Source organism: Podarcis liolepis (genome assembly GCF_965112155.1).
Source record: "Podarcis liolepis genome assembly, chromosome: 4".
NCBI lineage: Eukaryota > Metazoa > Chordata > Lepidosauria > Squamata > Lacertidae > Podarcis > Podarcis liolepis.
In genome coordinates this window covers 84,568,463-84,592,695 of record NC_139558.1, presented here as the reverse complement: position 1 = coordinate 84,592,695, position 24,233 = coordinate 84,568,463, and the positions used below count along the sequence as shown (strand labels likewise).

General features: G+C 44.0%; 1 protein-coding gene across 1 annotated transcript in view; it reads right to left on the bottom strand.

Annotated features, from left to right (window-relative positions):
• Positions 1 to 13,861, bottom strand: part of SLC35F2 (solute carrier family 35 member F2) — a 28,467-nt gene extending 14,606 nt beyond the window's left edge. The window contains exons 1-3 of the mRNA XM_083499820.1: positions 13,240 to 13,861; positions 2,576 to 2,751; positions 849 to 976 (exon numbers count right to left, since the gene is read on the bottom strand). Of these exons, the coding sequence (XP_083355946.1) occupies positions 849 to 976; positions 2,576 to 2,751; positions 13,240 to 13,424 (489 nt within the window). The 5' untranslated portion in view covers positions 13,425 to 13,861. The remainder of the gene's footprint in view (positions 1 to 848; positions 977 to 2,575; positions 2,752 to 13,239) is intronic.
• Between the last annotated feature and the right edge of the window lie 10,372 nt (positions 13,862 to 24,233).

Sequence of the window (24,233 nt, the reverse complement as noted above, 5' to 3'; positions counted from 1 at the left end):
TTTACGCAGAAGTAAGTCCCACTGAGTTCAATGGTGCTCACTCCCAGTGGGGCCTACCAAGAATTGCTGTAGCCTTAATTACCAGGAAACAGCAGCGAGCATCTCACCATTATCAAGCCTCAAAATCTACAAAAATACTTCCTCAAATTGAAAACAACCAGACGAAGCAAAAAGGTATCTTTTATCCAGAGAAAGCAGCTGGAAGACTCCCATGGAGAGGATGTTTTGAGCTGGAGAGGATGTTTTCTAAGTATTTGTATTAAGAGTCATTAGCCAGTTTTCAGAAAATGCATCTGCTGCCCGGTTAACTAGGGGACACCTTTTTAATCTACCAAAAGGTTTCTAACGGATGAATTGGGAAATCACTGCTGTCCTGATTTTAGACAGGACTCTGTTGGATGTTTACCCTCAAACATTGAAACAATGCTGGAGTAGGGTCTTGGAAGGGCACATTTCAAATCCCCACTTATGCTCATTTGTGGGGGGGGGGTTTACATCTCTCCCATGTAAAACAGTCCTACACAGTCTCGAGATTATGTGATGACACTGAGCATCTTCACTGTCCACTCGTTCTATTTACACCCCTATCTTTCCTTGAAGGAGCTTCTCCCCACCTCCATTTTATCCTCACCACAACCCCATGAGGTAGGTTAGGCTGAGAGAGAACTTGACTGGCCCAAGGTCACCCAGTCAACTTCAAGAGGCTGGGTAGCGATTTAAAGCATCGAGTCTCCCTAGGCCTAGCCCATCACTCTGACCAATACATCACACTCGTTTATCGGTGGCTCTTGCACACACACACACACTCATTTTTAAAGTGTCACAAGACTCTTTGCTCTCTATTCTACCTGGACACTTGTCAGGGTGGTATACTGGTAGGCTTTGACGATGGAGTAGTTGGCTTCAACGTCAACTAATCCAAGCAAAATGTACTTCCACCATTTCCTTCGCAGGATCTGCCAGAGGTTGTCGTTATCTGGAGAGAAAGCAAAACACGCATGTCAACATTTAGGCATGGGTCTGCTCTCTGGTCCATCTCTTCTGCAGAAGCTCCCACTGTGTCCCCCCAAAAAATCCAAGTTACATTTGATAGTTTTATTATTATTTCCTCCAAGGAACCCACAGTGACATATGTGCTTCGCCCCCTCTCCATCTGTGGGCCTGTGAGGTAAGTTTGGCAGAGAGCTGGCGACTGGTCCAAGGTCACCGAGCGAGCTTTGTGGCCAAATGGAGATTTGAACCCTGGTCTGACACTCTAAATGCTACATCACATGTGTCTCAATTTGACCAAGAAGGCATCCTTCTCAAGGGCTGTACCATGCTCCAAAGCTCCTCAGAGAGGCCTGCCTCACCCATTCTCCGACAGCTTTGCATCACCATGTGAAAACTTTTCTTTTTGACAAGCATTCGAGCAGACAAGTTTTGATATTTTCCCCGCCTAGAGTGGCTGGGGAAACCAAGCCAGACAGGTGGGGTATAAATAATAAATTAATAATAATAATTAATAATATTAAGCTTATTTTTTTTTATTAGCTGCCACTCATTTCTATTTGTCGTTTGTTTTTATTTTAGAATACAGTGCTTTTATTCCTCTAGTTTTACTAAGGGAAAAGTGGAGTACCAATATTTTCTACCGATACAAAATGATAAAAAATAAAATTTATTTAGCTGTTGTGTTTACAGTTCACCTTTCCACTGGAAAAAGAACAAACTCCACCCAACCTGACTAACAGTAAAAATCGTAATAAAAAATGACCAATCCACAAATAATGTTTTGAAACATTACTTCTAAAATTTATTTTATCCATACTGTGATAACATATATTATGTATACTTTTTTTTAAAGCCTGTTCATTTTATTGCTTTTTTTTCCTTATGAGTATTTCTCTTACACTATTTTATGTAAACGTCTTACAAGAATTTTGAAAAAATGATGCGGTGTATAAATCTTGCTATATAAATAAATAAAATCTAAACATCAGGGGTTTTTTTAAATGGCACAGAGAATCCTGGACATGGGCTGACTGACTGGAACAAGAATGCAGTGGTACCTTGGCTCTCAAACACCTTGGTACTCAACTTGGAAGCCAAACACTGCAAACCCGGAAGTAAGTGTTCAGGTTTGTGAACTTTTTTCAGAAGCCAAACGTGCTCCAATTTGAGTGTTATGCTTCCGATTTGAGTGCCACACTTCCGTTTTGAGTACCATACTTCCGTTTTGAGTGTTATGCTGAGTGTTACGCTGTTTTTGCTATTTATTTTGAGTTTTTGCGGCTCTTTTTGTTTTGTTTTTGTGACTGTATGGAACCCAGTTCAGCTACTGATTGATTGTGTGACTGCAGTACATTGTTTAATGCTTTCATTTTATGGATCAATGGTCTCGTTAGATAGTAAAATTCATGTTAAATTGCTGTTTTAAGGGTTGTTTTTAAAAGTCTGGAACGGATTAATCCCTTTTGCATTACTTTCTGTGGGAAAGCGTGCCTTGGTTTTGGAACGGACTTCCGGAACGGATTAAGTTTGAGAACCAAGATCCCACTGTACTCCACAATTTTGTGGTGGGTCCCACTTGTACCTTTTCTGAAGGCCAGAATCATTGTGTACACGAGGAAAAGCAGGCAATAGTTGATGAAACTCTGCAGCATTGGCGTGTTGACCTGGTACTTGTCCGCCAAGTACTGGCTTGTAACCGCAGTCCCACATATGAACAGCGAAAGTATCTGACCAAGGAAAAGCGTTTTCACAATATGCCTGCAAATGAGAAAAGTTTAGAGGACCATTATTCTTCTTCATGCATTTTTTTTCTTATTAATCACATGCCAATAATAGGGAGCTGCTTCTGTTACCTCACGTCAGCAAGTGAAGCAAAACTGTACCAAGAAAAATCATGCCTGTGACCCTCTAAATTTTGTTAGACGTTAGCGGCACCATCGCTGACCATTGACCAAGCTGGCCACATCTGAAGGCCCACGGTTTCCCCACCCCTGCCTAACAGAATGGTCTGGTTTAGCATTTTTTATTGATTTTTTTTTTACTGCAAATGTATTAAAGGTGGAAAATAAAGGGGGGAGACATAAAGAATGGGAAAAGACAAGCCACCACAGAACTAAAACAAACCCATCAGCTCACAGTCACAATTTATTTTATTCGCATTGCGTTAAACAAAGCTAAACACTTTGAATCCACCAAGCTTGCCTAATACTGTATTTGCACTTGGCATCCATCCACTGTTACTTTAGAAACCAAAATTTTTTCCACAGAAAATTTTTCCACATCGCATTGCTCAGCACCTCACAGGTTCAAGAGATTCTCCAGCAGATTCCTTATGCTTTTTATTGTGTATAGCGAACTACGGAGTCACTGCAAACTGGCCTGCAAATTCATTACTTTGAACTCAAGAGCTGCTATTTAAACTTATTTATGTAGCATACATATTTCTAATTCATTCCTAGGAAGCTGCCGAAGAAGTTTATACAGTCATTGAAACAACAGGGGTTATTTCAGTCGAAAGTTCAAAAGGCGGACCGTGACACTATAATTATGACACGTCAAAGCTTCAAAAGGTATAAAGAAACCGATAAAGAGGTAAACAAACACACATAATACAAGACGCAAACTGCAAGCCTGTGCAATATATCCTATCAAAATGTTCTCAGCCTATCAACCATGTATGGTAGCACAAGCATCTCCTTTTGCAAAAGAGAGAGACCGTGAGTGTGTTCAGCATTCACAATTCACCAGGCACATTTTGAACCCAAGTGAAGATGCCCAGGCACCAGGATAGCTCCTGACATTTCCACCATCTGGAGGTGTATACCTGGGGATCTTGACTGTTTTCACACAATAGCAACACATCCTCTGGAATTCTATGTGTTACATCTTATCTGTACAATCAGAATGAATTTCAGGAACCAAAAAGTCGCATTGCAAAAATACAATTTTCAAGCCAGCTGTCCCCAAAATGGCAACCAGGCATTCTGTTCTGGCAACTGTAACCATGGTTAAGGAGCCATTTGGCGCCTAGCTTATATATCTGAGTTTCTAACACTACGTATGTCTGCTGAAGCACTCCACAGGCCCACAATTCATCCAACAATGTGCTGCTTTTTATTTGGTAGGTTGTAGGCCAGGGAATTCAGCAGTGAAATGAAAGTCACAGGGCCAAATACATTTTCTTTAACACCACATACCGTAAGCATCATCACCACATCTCTATGCCACCTTTCGGTTCTCTCCCTCTCAATGCTATCCTTCCAACAACCCTTTGAGGTAGTTAGGTAGGTTAGTTTAGAGAACATGAACTTCATGGCTGAGTGGGGATCTCAACCCCGGCTTCCCAAGGTCCTAGTAAAATCCTGATTTAATGTTAACCATAGTAAAGCTTCAGGTGCCTGATTCACAATCACTTAAGCCTTTGTTTACTGCATCAGAGAAGAGTTAAAATCACCAGAGAGAGCAGCCGAGTGTTAATCACTCGCAGTTGTGTAGCTTTGGGGGCAGCGGTGGTTTCTTAACCATAATTAAGGAGCGGGTTCGGGTTCTGAACGTATTGCTAGGCCATGTAAAAGACATTTCACAGCACAAACTTGTCATCGCCTGCAGAAAACAATCAATAGCGAGATTAATAGATAATAAAAAGACGACTATCTGAGGTGCTGGATAAATTATTAATAATGAGAACACATGTTATTAAAGGCAAATGTGTGGAATTAAATAACCTTCTATAGGGTTTTAGAAGCACGTTGCAGAACGCCGATGGCAAAAACTTTAGTTTTCCACATGGAAAGAACAGAAAACACACACGCGTAACCAGCATCTCCCTCTCCACTAATTCCCCTAATTGTGCTACTGGGATGCCTATTGATTACCACTGTTCTTATCTATTATTTATCAGCCTATAAATAAAAGAAAAATAACCTTCCCCTCCCAAGCACTTGGATGCATCTCTCTGGCCCGCTTTACGAAGACAGCAAAGATTAATTGCTTTGGCTCCTTTCTGGGATGAGGTAATGGCAGTGATCTCAGGCAGATATTTAGTTCTACAACGCATGGCTTTGATTTATTCCGCCGGCCATAGACCACAAAAGCATGTCCCTCTCATTAGTTGTCTCATGTATAGTATACTCCTGCCCAGTCATTGCATTCCTCGGGAGAGACACTGTTAGTAGTGGCTTGTGATCCAATGGTTCGATTTATGTCCTTTCAGTGTGGCAGAACCTGCCCCTTGGAATGCGCTCCCAATGAATGAATTTCAGGCAGGCTCCTGTGGATTTGGCACTTGGGCGCCTGCTAAAAACTCATCCAGGCTTTCCCTGAGGGATAATACATGTTGATGTATTAATACTGATTTGTGAGGCATTTTGTACTTGTCTTAGGAATGCAATTTTTTTGACAAATTTATGCTTTGTTCACTCACTGCCATGGTATCCCCCACCCTCCTTAATGGTGGTATATAAATCTTTGCTAAATAAATAAATGGATATGGGTTTCACCTCCTTGGCTCCGCCTCAATGTCTGAATGCCCTCCTTACCAATGACACCATCGTCCATTCTGAAAATACACACTCCAGTTGCACAGGCCTCATTTCAGCACAGTTTTATTCCACACTGCTGCAGTATGTATGAAAATCAGGCAGGCTAATCAGATGGGTCCTCCATTTCTCTCCCTTCCAACTGCTGGCCAGATGGTGAACAGGTGGGAAAGTCCAATGAAGCCTGACCTACCTGCATTTTTCAGATATTCACTCATATATGACACTCATATGGACACTGAGATCCAGTGCCGAGGGCCTTCTGGCGGTTCCCTCATTGCGAGAAGTGAGGCTACAGGGAAGCAGACAGAGGGCCTTCTCGGTAGTGGCACCCGCCCTGTGGAACGCCCTCCCATCAGATGTCAAAGAGATAAACAACTACCTGACATTCAGAAGACCCCTTAGGCAGCCCTGTTCAGGGAAGTTTTTAATATTTAACGCTGTACTGTTTTTAACACTTGATTGGGAGCCGCCCAGAGTGGCTGGGGAAACTCAGCCAGATGGGCGGGGTATAAATAATAAATTTTTTATTATTATTATTATTATTATTATTATTATTATTATTATTATTATATTATTATTATTATTATTATTATTATTATTATTATTATTATTTACTGCAGCAGCTTTGGATCACACCAAGTAAAGCATCTTCTGCGGTTTAGAGGCATCATCCGCTTTCCAATGAATTGCCTGTTTATCACTCTGCTGTCACTCCCAATCAGGCTCAAACTCTATGAAATTCAAGTTTTCAGGCTGCTCTTCTGTTTAAGAGAGCTTTAGTCTGCTCGATTTTAAAGAAAATTAAGAAGTAATGAGTAAGCCACAGCGACGTTTCAGAAACATTGCCAAAAAGGCAATCAGTTCACTCTTCTAGCTCACAAAGCAACTAAGTGAGTTTATTAACTCACACTGCGAGACATGAAAGTGTGACTGCAGGTAAATGTTTTAACCGTTACGTTAATGGCAATCCAGGCAGGCGTTTATAAATTAAGAGGGCGCTCAACTGTTGCGCCTGAAGCCTAAATTAACTTAAGAGTTGCTTTTACTCCAGAAGTGCCGCATGTACAAATGGCAAGAGAACTTGTAGAGTTGCAATAAGTTCAATATATTTTGGACAGAAGCTGATGACAGGTGATTTTCCCATGTACCTGCTAATACAGTGGTGCCCCGCAAGACGAATGCCTCGCAAGACGGAAAACCCGCTAGATGAAAGGGTTTTCCGTTTTGGAGGTGCTTCGCAAAACGAATTTCCTATGGGCTTGCTTTGCAAGACAAAAATGTCTTGCGAGTTCCTGTGGGGGGGTTTTCCTCCCCCCCCCTTTTCCCAAGCCGCTAAGCCGCTTAACAGCTGATCCGCTAAGCCGCTTATCAGCTGATCCGCTAAGCCGCTTAACAGCTGATCCGCTAAGCCGCTTAACAGCTGATCCGCTAAGCCGCTAATCAGCTGATCCGCTAAACCGCTAATCAGCTGATCCGCTAAGCCTGCTAAGCCGCTAATGGGCTTGCTTCGCAAGACGAAAAAACCGCAAGACGAAGAGACTCGCGGAACGGATTCTTTTCGTCTTGCGAGGCACCACTGTATTTGCACTGGATTCTGTTGAAGAACTCCTCCTACCTGATCAAAGTGAGAGGATATCTAATTAAGCTGTTTATTACGATCAGAACTGCGATAAGTGCTAAATGGAAGTTCAACAGTCTCACATTGTTGTTGTACCCACCCTTCACCATCCGATCCCAAGGTGTGGCACAGTAATTTAAAATTCAATATTAAAAACCATTCAACACAAATGACTAACAGCAACCTCTAGTCATCACATACAGCTCCCAAGTTAAAACAGTACAACGCATCATCAGAGATCTACAACCTCTCCTGGACAATGACAGTTCTCTTTCTCAAGCTCTGGGAGGAAGACCTTTCATTGCCTACAGACAGCCACCCAATCTTAAACAACTCCTAACCCACAATAATACTACAACCAGACTTAACACAGACACTGGCACCAGAGCCTGCAATAAACCCAGATGCCAACTTTGCTGCCACATACACCCGGACAACACCATTACTGGCCCCAACAACATCACACATACCATCTCGGGACTATTTAATTGCTCATCGTCTAACATTGTGTATGCCATCAAATGCCAACAGTGTCCTTCAGCTCTCTATATTGGACAAACAGGCCAAACCTTACGCCAAAGAATAAACGGACATAAATCTGACATCAAGAATCACAGAACAGAGAAACCAGTAGGAGAACACTTCAATCTCCCAGGGCATTCTATACAAGATCTCAAAGTAGCTGTTTTACTACAAAGGAATTTCAGAAATAGACTGGAAAGAGAAGCTGCTGAATTACAACTCATTACCAAACTTAAAACCATGAAAAGACCTGGGCTTAACAAAGACATTGGATTCTTATCTCACTATACATAACTAAACCATTTCTCACCTTCCCACCCCTTGCCTTTTCCTGTAAGACCTATTACAGTCGTTAAGAGTCGTCAACAGGCTCTCCCAGCTATCTGCCTATCTCCCATTCCCACCATCCTTCTGAGTAACACCCCTCCCCACCTTCTCACTATATAGAAGGATCTGGCAACTTCTATTTCAGTGTATCTGAAGAAGTGTGCATGCACACGAAAGCTCATACCAAGAACTAACTTAGTTGGTCTTTAAGGTGCTACTGGAAGGAATTTTTTATTTTGACTATGGCAGACCAACACGGCTACCTATCTACTACAGCAACACCTTGAACAGTCTGGGAGCAAATCAGCAACCTATCTGAGCAATGTGTTATGCGCCGACAGGCTCTCACTCCTGTTTGCAACCATACCACAGCATTCTGCGTGAACTGCAAGGGAAGCCCCACATAGGGTGCACTGCAGTAGCCCAATCTTGAAGAAACCATTGCATAAACCAGTGTGGCCAATCCAGGAACAGCTGTAGCTGCTGCACTAATGGCACTTCTAGCCACTGAGGCTACTTGGGCCTCCAGTGACAAAGTCGGATCCAGAAGCATCCCTGGACTGCAAACCTGCTCCTCCAAAAAAGGAGAATGCAACCCTATCTAGGGGAGGCAACTGACCAGTTTCTCGGGCACTTGGCCACAGAGTCCCTGACTTGCTAGGATTCAAGCTCAGCTTGTTTTCCTCTCCTTCATCTCATCACTGGCACCAGTCCAAGGGACTGCATGGCCTCTCCCGATTCAGATGCTATGGAGAAATAGAGCTGAGTGTCATCAACATACTGATGGCACCTTTCCCTAAAACTCCTAATGACCACTCTCAGCAGTTTCGTATTGACATTAAATAGCATTGAATATAAGATAGTGCCCTGCAGTAGTACCCCATTATGTAATCTCCAGGGCATTGAAAAGCACTCTCCCAATGTTATTCTCTGGTCCAGGATTGGATCATGGTCAATGGGATAAATAGCTGATGAGACATCAAGAACAAGAACAGTGTTAGAAACTCAGATACGTTAAATAGGCGCCAAATGACTCCTTAAACCAATGTTACAGTGGCCAAAATGGAACAACTAGTTGCCATTTTGGGGTAAGGCAAGATCTAAACTCTCATTTTTCCAATAACAGACTGGCTTTGATTGATTCTCTGTTCAACACCTGGCTGGTTCAGATGACTACTTTGAGCTAGGTTAATAACTTTTGAGAAATTAAATAAGAAAAGTCACTTGATCCAGGGACTGTCCACATATCTACTCGCCTATTCCGACCTTCTTTTTCTTAATGGCGGACATTCATTCCACAATGAACTATGATGTTGTTAACTGCCCCTGCTCAGGCTGCACAGAAAATGCATTTTGGCTCCTGAAATTCTTTCCAATTGTGAGGATAAAATATAACCAATAGAATTCTACAGAATGTGGTTATTAGTGTGTGAAAACAGTCAAGACCCAATGATCCCTGGGCAGATACCTCCAGAGATGGTGGAAATGTCAGGCACCCTCTCAGTGCCCAGGCATCTCCACTTGCTTGGGGCAAGATAAAGCAATGAACGAATTCAATTAATAATAATAATAGTAACCGCCATGGGAGGAAAAGCTGCAGGGGTATGGGGGGGGTGTCGTTTGTTTAAGAGTCACAAAATGGTGGGAAGCCCTCCTGCCATTTCTCTACTTTGAATTCCCTTTTCCCAAAGAGACTTTAGAAAGTTGCTGTGGCCCTAAGTTTTAGTGTAGGCCTTAAACTGGCCTCTGTCTTGTTCTGGTAAGGCAATTCTTATGTTGTCATAAGAAAGTGGTGGGTAATCTTTTTTCTCTTTTTCTCTCCACAACAACAGGAGAGTGTCAGATCACTCTTGCCTGAGAAGTGAGCTGATCCCTTGCAGAATGCCTTTAAAAATAGGCCAAAATTAGGTCCTAGGTACCCCCACTGTCCTAAAAGAGTGGTGAGTGGTGCAAGAAAATTCCCTGTCCTTCACCATGCTCTTAGTCACTGTAAGGCCTAAATTAACTTTTTTTTTTGATCATGGGGGCTGTAAGAACAATGGGGGACAATCCAGCATAATTTAAGTACTTTAAAGGACCACTAATTTAAGAAAGAAGGGGTTTAACATGGGGTTTAAATTTCCAAGCAACATTAGCCAGGATTAAAAGTACGTCCACTTTAGCCAAGGCATTTCAGAACCTCAGTAATTTGGAATCTTCAGATTGAAAAACAGAATCTAAGCAACAACTACTCAGTTGTGGTTAATTGTTCTTCAACCTGTAGCCACTATATTCACAGCCCTCAGTCTTCAACACCAGTTGAAACTGTTTTATCATGTCCTCCCTCCCCTTACAGCAATGACATGTTGCAGTCTGAAGGCCTTTTGACGCAAGGGCCCGCCATTCTGCAAAAATATATCACTTGACCTTTCTTCCAGGAGGCAATGCAAGGTTCTTCGTTTAGAATAATACGAGAAAAAACTTGGCTGCCAGTTTAAGAAGCAGAAATTCCTTTGCAATCTGCTCTGCAACCTGGACCTTAAACCTTACAGAGCAATAATTTCCATCAAAAGGTCTCAAGCAAGCAGTTTTATCAATGTCCTATATCGCTTGGCTCTGAAAGAGAGGAGAGGACTGCCTGAGACAACCCCCCTCCCCGTAAGATTCATTAGTTTAATTGTTTGGAATTCTATAAAAAAAGGAAAAAAGGATATAGAAGCGGGAGACAGGTCTGAAGTCCAATCTAGTCAAGTCCCAGTATAGGGATAAGAGCTTAACCCTTCTTCACTTCACAGAAGGGCTGCAACAAATCATTAGCTTTGAACAAAGCACAGCAATATCTAGCTATTACATTGTCTGTTTATAATGAGAGGGACGGTAACAGTTCAGGTAGAAACATTAGGCCAACTTCCATTGTCATACAAGCATACAACCAGTGCTGTTTTTCTAGAAAAGGGTGCCAGACCTCATCATGAACACCTCCCTTGTTCTCTTATAAAGGCAATGGCACCCACCTGAGAGGTGCTGGAACGGAGCCCTCCGTACAACTTTAACAACAAAGCAATTTCCAGTCCTAAAAGCATATTCACCAAACTGATCCAATAAAACACATTGCCATACCAGTCTTGAGATCAACTTCCCCATTGCCTTGCCCTCCCCCAATCATAGCTGCCGATTTTTCCCTTTTCTTGTGAGGAATCCTATTCAGAATAAGGGAATTTCCCTTTAAAAAAGGGAAACGTTGACAGCTATGCCCCCAATAAGCAGCAGGGACCTACCTGTCAAAAGCACAGCAGTTCTGCCCCACCCAAACAGCCACTTTTGCCTCAGGTGAGCTCTGTTTGCAGGGAAGCCTCTGATCAACTGATTGTCTAGGCCCTGCCGAGTGCTGTGCACAGACCTGCGATTATACCTTTTAAGACCAAGAGGATGCTACTGCCATCATGCTTCAACCTTCCCAGACACATCTGGCCAACAAGATGGAGCAAGTCAGTTGCTCAAGACCATGATCTCGGAGTACCAGGCAGAGAGAGGTGTGGACTGAACCTATGTTTCCTGCACCTACAACCCGTTTCAACAACGACAAACAAGTAAGACGGAAAGGTAGGTGACTTGACCATAACCACAAATGGAGCCAGGGTGGGTGGGCAAAGCTAATCCACTAATCATTTCTCCTTCAATTAATTCCCTACCCAGATGCCCCAAATCAATCCCTCAGGTTTTTGTTTTGTTTTGTTTTTTTACAAAGTTCACACAGTTTTGTTGTTGTTGTTGTTTAGTCGTTTAGTCATGTCCGACTCTTCATGACCCCATGGACCAGAGCACGCCAGGCACTTCTGTCTTCTCACACAGTTTACCATCCAAATTAATGCTTCAAATATTCATTCCAGCCAAGATTAATTTTCCCCAGATCCTCCAATCAATTTCACAGCAGCTGGTTCCTCCCCCACCACAAAAATTGAATTTCCTACTCAGATACGCCCCCCCCCACTACCAAATCAATTCCAATGGAAAAACATTAAGTTTCCGTCTGTTTCTTGCAAAAGCAAATAGATGCCAACTTTTCTGCTGGGCTTTCCTTTGATACTCTTTTACAATAACAACCAATATTCCATTATTCTGTCTGCAACTTAAAGGAGCAAGGCTTACAGAGCAAAGAAAACCTGGAATTCAAAACAGCCATCCGATACTGAATCAATGAATCGCCAACCACCTCCCAACCATCAGCCTCCCAATACTTTTGTTGCAACACCTCTCTGGCTACTCCACCCAACAGCCACTCAGGTGTTGGGGCAAGCAAGTACCGAGCTGCAAGCATTTTGTTTGGCACCAACATCTCAGCCCACACACAGAGGCTACATACCTATGCTCCCTTGCACCCTTGGCAAGGAAATGTATTTTGTGGCGATTTTTGTGCCCTTGGGCTGAGGGCCAACCTAACCAGTCCCTAGGTTTGCCCCTGCCCACACCCTAAAGAAACTGATCTGCCATCATATAGGCCTCTAGAAGTCTACAGGCTGCTCCTAGGTCCCTTCAGACATTTGTAGGGTGTAGAAAGCTGACTTATGCCAGGTCAGGCTATCATCTAATGTTAGGAACATAAGCTACCTTAGATGGAGTCAGATGATTGACCCACTTAGTACTGTCCACACTGACTGGCAGCAACTCTCGACGGTTTCAAGCAGGCATGCGGAGGAGATGCTCCTCCAGTCAGCCAAGGCCCTTCCCCACTGTCTACAGGTACTTTCCAGAGCCTCTGCCAGCAGCGTACACAAAATAATAATAATCAGCCGGGAACATTCTGCCTACATAGCATGTGCTTCACCGCTCCCCAAATAAATTTCTTTATTCTGTATTAGTCAGCCATAAACCACCAAGACTTAAGCGGATGCACGAAGGCTCTTGTCCGAATACCCCGTGGCGCTCACGAACTAACCACAAAAAAAACACAAAGTACGCCTTGAGCATGTGCAGAGGGCACAACCTCAGCCAGCCAACCCCAACCCACCCTACTCAAGAGGAAGGATTCCTCCGCCAGAAAGTGAACAAACTTGCTTCCCACGTGAACATTTCCTTATTCCACCCACACAAAAGCAGAAAGCGCTCCGACCGCGTGCCGCTTCAGAGAAGCACGTGCGCCACGGAAGGCGCAGCCCGGAAGCGTAAAGATAACAAAAGTCTGCTCAAAATCGGGTTGTAAATCCTCGAAGGGAATTGATCGGATGCCAGCGCCTCGCTCGCTCGCCCTTTTGTGCTCACCAAGAGCAGAGCTTGTCCCGGACACGTGTCAGAAAGCTGCTGCGGAAGGATCGTGGGGAAACGGCTGCTGATGTTGGTGGTGGTGGTGATGATGATGGTGCCGCCGCCGCTGCTGTTGCTGCAACTGCCGGCGCGGCGGGGTTTCCATTCTTCAGCTCCAAGGAGGTCGAAGGCAAGCCTTCCATCGCAAGCGGCAGCCGGAGCGCAGATCCGCTCTGGACAGGAGGCGCGGGCGGCAGAAAGCGGCGCGCAGGAGGAAAGGGAGGGGAAAGGAGGCGGGGCCGCCGCTACTGCTTCTCCGCCGACCTCCTCGGATTTGCTGCTGGGTGATGCTGCCGCCGCCGCTGTTCCTCGCTCGTCTCCTGCAGCAAACGATTAGCAGTCAGCAGATCGCACAAGCCCGGATCAAACACGCACAGCGCCCGCTGCCTGGTTGCTTGGGCACCTGCGCCAAAGGGTGCCAGCCAGGGGGAGTCAAAACAACCTCCCAGGTCCTCCCGCTTTTAGTTGCTCCAGGCTTCCTAGCACCTGCTGTTAAGACCATAGCTGTCAATTTTCAGATTTGAAAATAAGGGATCAGCAGCCTCGAAAAGAAGGGATCAGCAGCATAGCTGTTGTCAACTTTCAGATTTGAAAGTAAGAGATCAGCAGCCTCACCTGTCCCGGAGACAGTCTACGGGATATCTCACAATCCGGGATAGTAGCGGGAAATGGCGCTGAAATAAGGGAATTTCCCGCAAAAAAGGGTAGGTTGACAGCTATGTGTGGCCTTGTTGAGAGCTTCCTGTTATGCGTTTGTACCCTTTTCGCTCATAGGTACTCCAGGCGGTTTACAGATAAAATCAGAGCAGCCGAATTAATTTTTTTTAAGCATTAATAGAATTAAACTCTGTCGGTCTCTAAGGGCTATTAAAAACATTGGGGAAACTGACTGCTTTTAATGCTATCCCGAAGCCTGTTGAAAAAAGGTCTTCACCTGCCAAGGGAGCCAGTCTAGCTTCTGTAGCGAGGGAACAGTGGCATAGTGGGGAGGGGTCACAGAGACAGTTGTCCTGGGCGCAAAATTGTTTGGGGGGTGCAAAATTTCAACCCCTGGTGCTTCCTCAGTACAGCTGCACACTTCTGAGGCTGAGCTCTGTTGAAAATGGCCTCTCCATGCAAGTCAGGAAGTGACTTCTCCAGACAACAGAATGACTCCTCTTATCTCCGCTGAGATTTCCTGGGTGACATAAATGCCCTTAAGCAGTTGAATGCGCATGCGTTCTCCCTCCCACCTACCCGTCCGCAGAGCCCCAGGTGTCAGCAACTCACTAGAAAGGAGTTCCAGAGTCCGGGAGCAGCCACCTAGAAGACCCTCTCCTATGTCTCTACCAAGCAAGGGCACCCGGTTCATGGGAGCTGAGACACTGTGGGGGGCCCCAATCTCTTTTTTTGAGGGGGGCCAGGCCCCCTCAATGTTCAGGACATTGCATTGGGGGCCCTCAATCCTTGGTAGCACCTCTGCTACCAGGTGTGTTTGTGAGAGGTCAAGAGAGGACAAAATTGTCTTGTATACACACAGTGGCGTAGCGTGGGTTGTCAGCACCCGGGGCAAGGCAAGTAATTTGCGCCCCCTAACCCGTGGATTTGCGCCCCCTAACCCGTGGATTTGCGCCCCCTAACCCCCAGAAGTTGCGCCCGGTACGGCCGGCCCCCCCTGCACCCCCCACGCTACGCCACTGTATACACATGGGATGGCAAAGCATAAGACCCTGTCCCATAGGATTCTGAATGACAGTGGGTGATGAAAACAGCATTATTCCTTGCCCAAAGCTGTGCTTTGTGTTTCCTTGAGATTCGTCCTCCTCACATGTGTGGAAATGTAGTAGCAAAGTCCAGATTGGCAGCTTGATTCTTCTCGTCTCACATCTGCATATTAAAGTAGCAAAGCCCAGAGTGGGCGATCTTCTTCGCACCTTGCATCCAAAGCGGAAAGAACAAATCACAAACACACACTGCTCAAATGTAACTGCTCTGTTCCGGCTTGACTCTGAGGTTACAGATAGTGAAACTGCAAGGCTTTATTATACAAACTTTTAAAAGAAACTTGGTAAAGGAAAGGAAATAATGGAATGAAGAGGTGTGATACATGTTTTTAAAAGAATTATAAGTAAAGAATGAATATGACACAAGCATAAATGTAAGGCTGTCATACATCTGGATTTTCCTGGACATTACCAGGATTTCAAAGGTGGGGGGAATTTCCAAAAGGCAGTGCTTTGTCTAACTTTGAGGTTTGTCTGAAAAAAGCTCAACAACTTTCGGGGGGTCCTGGTTTTTACTTTTTGAAATAAATGTCTCTAACAAATATTAGCTTCCTAGGTTGCCAAATACAAAAATTAGACCCAGTGCTTCTGCTTTATTAGGGTTGCCAAATTACTAAAACCAAAATACAAAATGCAATCTACCGGTAATCGTGACAAGAGTCCCTCTTTTTTCTGGTCCCTGTTAATTATTTAAAACATTTGCACCCCACCTTTCCGAAAGAGTCAGGGAGGCGAACAACCCCCTAAAAAAAACCCTATAGAGAGAGGTTAAGAATACAACAAAGAGTCAAAATACAACAAAACCCTTGCTCAGTATTCGTCCAGAGAAGATGCAGCCTCAGCAAAAACAAAAAAACCAACACCCCCCTCCTGAAAAATAGAACATAGACCAAAGTTCGTTAAAATCACTAACAAACAAAGGCCTCTGGAGAATGCCTGATTAAAATGTTGTTGTTCTGAGCTGCTTAAAGATCACTTGAAAAAGTTGGGCAAGTTGTTTAGTCTGGAGAAGAGAAGATTAAAGGGGGATGTGAGAGCCCTCTTCAAACATCTGAAGGTCTGTTTGGCAGAAGCTGGAACAGACTTTTCCTGTGTTGTTCCTTGGGGCAGCACTGGGATCAATGGTTAGACTTTGCAGGGAAGCAGAATTTGGCTCAACATGAGCAGCAAGACTCTAATTGTATGAGGAGCTCAACAATGGGACAAACTGCCTTTGGGAGGTGATGATGAGTTCTCCTTCACTGAAGGTGCCTAAGCTGTAGTTGTGTCCTGTGTTGCACCCTTCACCAAACTGGTTTTGGACTACAACTCCCTAGCTGAGGCTGATGGGAGTTGTAGTCTGGAGGACACCAGTTTCACAAAGGTTGGACTGGGTGACCTCTGAATTTCATTCAAACTCTAATTCTAGATTCATTTCCATGCACTCCCATGTCATGGACACAGAGGTGAAACCAGGTGGGGTACCACCGAATGAAGAAGGCTCAGAGCCCAGGGACTGGTGGTGGGATGACAATGAGTGGTCAGAGGGAGAAGACTGGGAAGAGGAGATGTTGGAAGCTGAAGACTGGGAAGAGGAGATGTTGGAAGCTGAAGAGGTAACAGGATTTAGTGAGTCTGTGGTAGACAGAAATTCAGAATCAGAGGCAAAAGCTGAAGAAGGGGGGAGGGAGGCGAAGAGGCCAGTGTCTCCTCCTGCTGCTGCAACAAGCTCCCCTCCGCTCCTGTTTCCCAGAACCAGAAGAGGGCTGAAATGGACGGTGCAGCGACAGGCTGCAACCAGGCACAGTCTCCGATTGCTTGGAAAAAACCCTAGAGAGGAAGGGACTTAGACAGCTGTTGGGAGGCAGGCAACTGATCCATGGGGCAAGACCTATCAGGGAACAGCTGCTCATTAGGCCTGATATTCCACCAAGTCTGTGCAGATCGTGTTCTTCCTACTAAAGAGTTAATTCCAACTTGCATGGTGTGATTTGCTGCTGGCTCGCCCCCAGGTTTCAGGCCGACTCCTGCATCAAGTACGGCCATGGCTCAGTTGTAGAGCACCTGCCTGGCATGCAGAAAGTCACAGGTTCAATCCCTGGCATCGCCAGGTAGGACCTGGGGAGCCTGGAGAACTGCTGCCAGTCAGTGTGGAGCCTCCTGGAGGACAGGGTTAATCAATGGCTATGTTCTTCTTCTGAATGCACCAAGCCTCTGAATGGCAGTTGCTGAGAATCACAAGCGGGGAGAGTGCAGCTATGTTCAGGTCTTGCTTTAGTGCTTCCCCTAGGGTACCTGGTTGGCCACAGTAAGAACAAGATGCTGAATTAGATGGACCATCAACCTGACCCAGTAGACTCTCCTCATGTTCTTAGATATAATAATAATAATAATACAATTATTATTATTATTATTATTATTATTATTATTATTATTATTATTATTTATATCCCACCCTCCCCGGCCAGAGCCAGGCTCAGGGCAGCTAACACCAGTAAAATTACAGTAAAAACATAATGGGGGTGGGGGGGGACCAATTTAAAATACAGGTTAAAATACAATTTAAAATGCAGCCTCATTTTAAAAGTACCCCATAGATCAAAACCATACGGGGAGGGAAACATAAGGGTCAGGCTGAGTCCAAACCAAAGGCCAGGCGGAACAGCTCTGTCTTGCAGGCCCTGCGGAAAGATGTCAAGTCCCGCAGGGCCCTAGTCTCTTGTGACAGAGCGTTCCACCAAGTTGGAGCCAGTACTGAAAAGGCCCTGGCCCTAGTTGAGACCAATCTAACCACCTTGCGACTTGGGACCTCCAAAATGTTGTCATTTGTGGACCTTAAGGTCCTCCGCAGGGCATACCAGGAGAGGAAGTCCCGTAGGTACGTGGGTCCTAGGCCACATAGGGCTTTAAAGGTCAAAACCAGCACCTTAAACCTCACCCTATACTCCACAGGGAGCCAGTGCAGCTGGTAAAGCACTGGATGAATGTGATCCAGTGATATCCAGCTACCCGTCTTAAAGGAAGACAGGGAATATTTCTTTTTTTATATAAAAATAAGTAATTATTACAATCTCAGGGAGGGTATACCTTGACAGGAGCATAAATACAAACCCACGTAGTCTGTGCACAGCTGTTGAATGTTTAACTTCTGATATCCTATCGTAGGCAATTATGTTGTTGTTTTTCTAGGCTAAGTTTAACCCAAGAGCAAATACCTTTTTGGCTCTTAAGTCCTCAGAAGAGAGGCTGTTGCTGTGTAAAGAAATGATGCACACAGTAGAGAGTTACAATGTGTTGGTTGATTAATTAATTAATTAATTAAAATCAGCTAATTAAAAGGGGAAATTTGAGCTCTGGTCCTTAGTGTGAGAACAGGGAAGTTATACAGGCGTGTTCTTGTTGGCATCTGCAGAATGTTGGACCAGCATCCTTGGTAAGATCCTGGGCTGTATCTCCTATTTTATTTATGTATTGCTTTTACTAGGGCCCCCTGATCACTCTGCTCTCTAAGCCCAGCTACCTGCCAACTCTTTTGCCGCCACTCCATGCTTTGCAGTACATTTTCCTGTCATTTTCTTTACTCCAAAAAGTTCTATTTCAGGAGGCAAGCAGGTTTTTTTGTTTTTTATTATTATTATATATCCCAACTTTCCTTCAAGCAACTCAAGGTAGCATATACAGTCATACCTCGGGTTACAGCCGCTTCAGGTTGTGTTTTTTCAGGTTACGCACCCACCAAAACCCAAAAGTACCAGAACGGGTTACTTTCGGATTTCGGCAGTCGCACATGCGCAGACGCACTAAATCACACTTTGCACATGTGCAGAAGCACTAAATCACACTTTGCACGTGTGCAGAAGCGTCTGTGCACGCGCTGGTTGCGAACGTGCATCCCACACGGATCACGTTCGCAACCCGACCATCCACTGTATATATTTCTCTTGCCTCCATTTAATCCTCACAACCCTGTAAGGTAACTTAGGCAGTGTTGGAGCTTCATGCTCCGGCACTGGGGTCAGAGAGCAGGTGGGGGCGTGACTGGCGTGCGTCCCGGGGTGTGTGGTGTGCATCCCGTGGGCATGTCATGCGGCCCGCAGGGGTGTGGCGCGCATCCCAGGGGCATGACGCACTGCCTGCAGGGGTGTGGCGCACGTCCTGGGGCGTGGCGCCCAGCGCGGGGGAGGCAGCCGCAATGGCACCTCACCAGGATCGTGGTGCCGGGGGCAGTGCAATCCCTCCACCCCCCTCTTCCTCCGCCAGTGAACTTAGGTGGGTTAGGCTAAGAGACTGTGGCTGGCCCAAGGTCACCCAATGAGCTTTGTGGTCAAGTGTGGACTAGAAACCTGGGCTCCCAGGTCCTACTCTGACACTTTAGCCACTATCCTACCCTGCATTGGCTCTCCTTGTTTGTTACACAAGAGCACCAAATTGTTTGCACAGCCAAAATTTGGTGGAATGTAAGCGATTCCTACCCTAACAGTCTGCAAGTGCTCTGTGTCAAGGATTATTAAGGAACACACTCAATCATCCTGATCCCATTAACCCCCATTCTTACATTATGATGATTCTTGTGACACGAAAAGGAAAAGTAGTTGTTTTTTTTGCCCATAAGAAAAACTTCATCATTCATATGACAAAGCCAATGCCTTTACTAGGCCAAACAAAATTCCACAAAATAGTGTTCAAGATTTTGGGTTCAACAACAACAGTAACAACATTTTAGTTAAGATTTTATGGTAAATCTGAACAAGTGGATGAAAACACACAAAAGCCTAAGATCATAAAAATAAAAAGGTTAAAACATTCCAAAATCTACATCGCATCCCATTGCAGACAGGAAAGAGGTGTACAGAGCAGAGGCAGAACACAAAGTCCTTTTGAACGAACTACATTCGTTCACCAGATGGAGCCTCAGTACAAACGCAAAATGCGAGAACATTCAGGGAACCAAACCTTACTTTGCATTTTGATGCATGTCAGCACAGCCATATGTTTTTTTCTTATTATTGAAGGTAAGGGTGTACAGTGGGTAAAGATGGGGGGAAAACTGAGATGGATGGGGTTCCATTAAGCACCTCTGCTTTTTGGAAACATACCGTATTTTTGGCTCTATAAGACTCACTTTTTCCCTCCTAAAAAGTAAAGGGAAATGTGTGTGCGTCTTATGGAGCGAATGCAGGCTGCACAGCTATCCCAGAAGCCAGAACAGCAAAAAGGATGGCTGCTTTCACTGTGCAGCGATCCCTCTTGCTGTTCTGGCTTCTGAGATTCAGAATATTTTTTTTCTTGTTTTCCTCCTCCTCCAGGTGCGTCTTGTGGTCTGGTGCGTCTTATAGAGCGAAAAATACGGTAAATTCCAGTCTCTGCAATGGCTGGATAATCAGTTCTCATTTGCATTATTTAAAGCTTAGATTAAGTGAGTACCAGGGCTATCCCCACTTTTCCTGCTACAACACCACCCACTTTTTATGAATAAAAGCAGGATGTACTCTATAAATTCATGCAAACCCTTATGACTTGTATTGCCTACTTATTTTTATGTAAATAGTATCCCATTGATTATAACAGAATTTGGGAGACAAACCTCTCCCCTGGCTTTTAAGTTGCCAGCTACATTCATTTCTTCTTTGCCCAGCTATTTTAAAAAAAGAAGCTACAAGACAATTAACCTCATTTGAATGAATTGCTATGGGTTCCTTGGGCCCACAAAAGTTTCATTGTTGCGTAAAATTTTGCTAAATGCTACTTCTGCTTCAGACCCAAATCATAGGTCCCAGCTGGGAAGTTCAGGTGGAAGAAGACAGGTAGAAGGTGATGGGAAGACCTCTGCCCAAAACCCTGGAATAGGATTGTCATCTTCCTGCTTACAGAAGACAGTGTCTATTTCAGCTGTCCTGTGTTTGAAGGGCTGGTAAGCTCAAGTTCCATTTAAAGGCAAAGAAGTGCCGGAAGGGAGAGCAGGAGATTTGCAATTGCTCATCAGCAGCTGACACCTGGACAGGTAATCTGGCCACAGTCTACCAAACCATAGTAAGATCTATTTTATTTCTATTTAAATTATAGTAATTATTTCTAGATTTGCCGCTATACGTGTACATGGGCATAAGCAAATGCTATGCAAATCAGTGTCCTTACTCGTCCTCTTTATTTGTTGACGCGTTTTCTCTTTCATTCCTTTTTTGGCAATGCACAGGGGTCCACCCAACCCTGAAAAGCTTCTGCTGGAGAGAGCAGATTATATTGGGCTAAGTAACGTTATTGACAGCAACTTGTGCTGCAGGTATGAGGCTCTAAAAGCAAGCCATTTCATGTGCAAGAGTTGTGCCTCCGGTATTAATTCAGAGGTTTGGGAAACTGCTCCGAAGAGAAGGCTCAGGGCCACTGTTGTTTTCCTTACAAAAGACCATGCAGCCTTCTTGTTTTTCTGCGAAGAAATACCACTACGTGGAATGAATATATGAAGGTTTTCCCCAACGCCCCCCCTTTTTCCCTGAGCATTAAAATGCAACACACAACATGTACTTTCTAACTTTGTTCTGTCTGATTCCAGGAAACGTGGTCCTGAATTTATATTTAAGATGCTTGATTGGTATAGAAATATATTGCAATTTCTTTTCATTAACATTTGTCACTTGGCCTTAAATATCGCTAGTAGGAAAAGCAGCTTGGAAGAGGCTGCATTTAGTCTGGGCACCAAGCCAAATTGCACTTCCAATCCCCCACACCCTGCCAGCCATTACTGGAATTAGCAATAACCGTGAAATCTTTGATGTGTGCAGTGGGTTTTCAGCAAAATCTCACTAAATTTGACTGCGCAGTTTCCCCCATCATTTCCACTGCATGTTCTTCTTACAGGTACTTATACCTGTTTCTAGGTCTCTTAGCTGTTTTGCACGAACAAATACAAGCATCATTATTTATTTTGTCTGCTTAGAGCACTTCTAGGCTGCATTTAATCATAATAATTGTAATTATAAATACTCAAAGGTTTGTTGTAGCTTATACTGAGAAACAATTGCGGGTTCCATCTTTTGTAAGTTGCTATGGGTGTAACTGACTGTAGAAATGCAACAAACCAGTAAACAATAAAGCAATAAAACAATGATTAAATGCCACATGCTTTGGAGAAATAAAAAGGCTGGATAATGAAAGGATGAAAGAGCTGGTGCTTCTTTCACTTATCACAATCTGTAAGCAGGGTGCCATCACTGAAAAGGCCCTCTCTCCATTTGCTACCCAACTCATCTCAACTTGGATTTGGGATAAGTGCATATGGGAAAAGACAGTTCCCTGTTTCCCAAGCTGTTTAGGGTTTGAAAAAATTAGGTCACATTGATATGAGCCCAGAAACACACAGGACACCTGTTAAGTTGTGGGTGAACATATCAGACGACACAGTGATTCTTCAAACAGCTCTTGTTTATTCACAGGCTGAAGGGTTCAGCCAGCCTGCTTATATAGAGCTCCACTAGAACGCAACAGTAACCATTTTCTGTAACCATCCAATCACTGAACGTCACTTTCAATCCCTTATTTGCACTTTCAATCCCTTATTTCACCTGAGTGAAAATTATCTACAGTATCCTCCTGCTGGTCCAGGGTGAGAATTTCAGTACATAACAACACCAATGCAGACCTTTTAAAACAGGACTTAGAAAGGACCTATATGTTTAGAATGGCAAGCTCTGGATAACCAACAATCAAAGTCTCTGGACTGTCTTCAAAAGCTGCCCCATGTACAACTCAATGTAGTAATTTAACTTGGATTTTTAAAAAGCATTGATAATAGTGGCAAGTACGCATCTTTGTAGCAGTTATCCAGGAGGGCATTCTGGCAATTTGTACATTAAGAGCATAGGAGACTGTTTATAAAATTTATAAACTCCATCTCTCTCTCTCTCTCTCTCTCTCTCTTATATATATATATATATGTACTCGCTCCACAAACAAGTTTCTGAAAGCGAAATACAAATACAAAGCAAGCTAAAACAATGATTACAACCATTTAAAAATACAAATATACAAATTCAAAACAGCAGCAAAAAGAAAAGAAAGAGAAAAACCCCGGAAGTGTAGCACTAGCAATACATTAAGGTGCAACAGACTCAAAAGCTTGTTTCAAAAGGAAAATGTTTCATTTGCTATGCTAGCAGAAGACATAAAAAGTGGAAGATAACCTAAACGTGGAATGCCTCGCACCACTATAGAAAAAACTGTTTTGCAGGTCGCCACCAGCTTTGCCTTGGAAGGGAATGTCTGATATCATATCTGTAATAAACTATAATAGATAACTATGATAGGTAATCAGTTCAAATAAAGGTGCTACCACAAAAATAACATTTGAACATTGAGGCAAAGAGCAGAGAGGAAGATATAAGGTATGATTTCACCATCAACACAAAATCCCCTGCTAGTTAGTTATACCTTGCAAGTATTCATTGCTACCGCTAGAGGCCACTTGTTCACAGCAACCAGTTCAAACACAGCTCTGTTTTTTCCTCAATCTCGTTTCAATGTTTGGCCTATCTTTGATAAACCAAGTAAGGGCTCATCCACACTTTCGCTTGACCTGTATTTTAATCACATTGTGTGCAGATTAATTCCCCTGGGGTACAAGAGCTTTTCTCATTATTCCGTGGATGTGCCTTGCAAAAGTTGTTCTCAACCCGCTAAATCAGAGCTTATTGAATGCATGGGAAATCTAAATAGAGGTTTTGCTTAACCAAGCATCATTTCAGCGGGTGAGATTGGATTTTTTGCACAGCTGTGAAACTTAGAAATGTGCTCATGGTACCAGGTTGTTCTATAAGCTCCTGCTATCAATACTACAGTACTTGAGCCTGCAAATGTTTCAACCTGAACTTAGGGCCCTTCCATTCATGATAATTTGTGCTCATTGTGATATCAGCACAATTATACACAATCCCACTTTCAATACTTTTTGTGCCTGCATATGTTTTGGGCTGGACATGCTGCTTCATTTTCAGTTGATACATGTCTTGTAGCTTCCTGCTGAAATCCCGTAACTTCTCATACAGCAAATGTTCCGTGAGGGTTTTTGTTGTTGTTGGTCCCCCCCCCCCCCATGTTTGCTGCACCATAGCACAAAAGTGTCCCTCCAGATGACAACAACACAATAACACTGGGGCAGCATCACAGAAACAACTAATAAAGCAGAACAATGTGTAAATGGTCCAGTATCAACCCGTG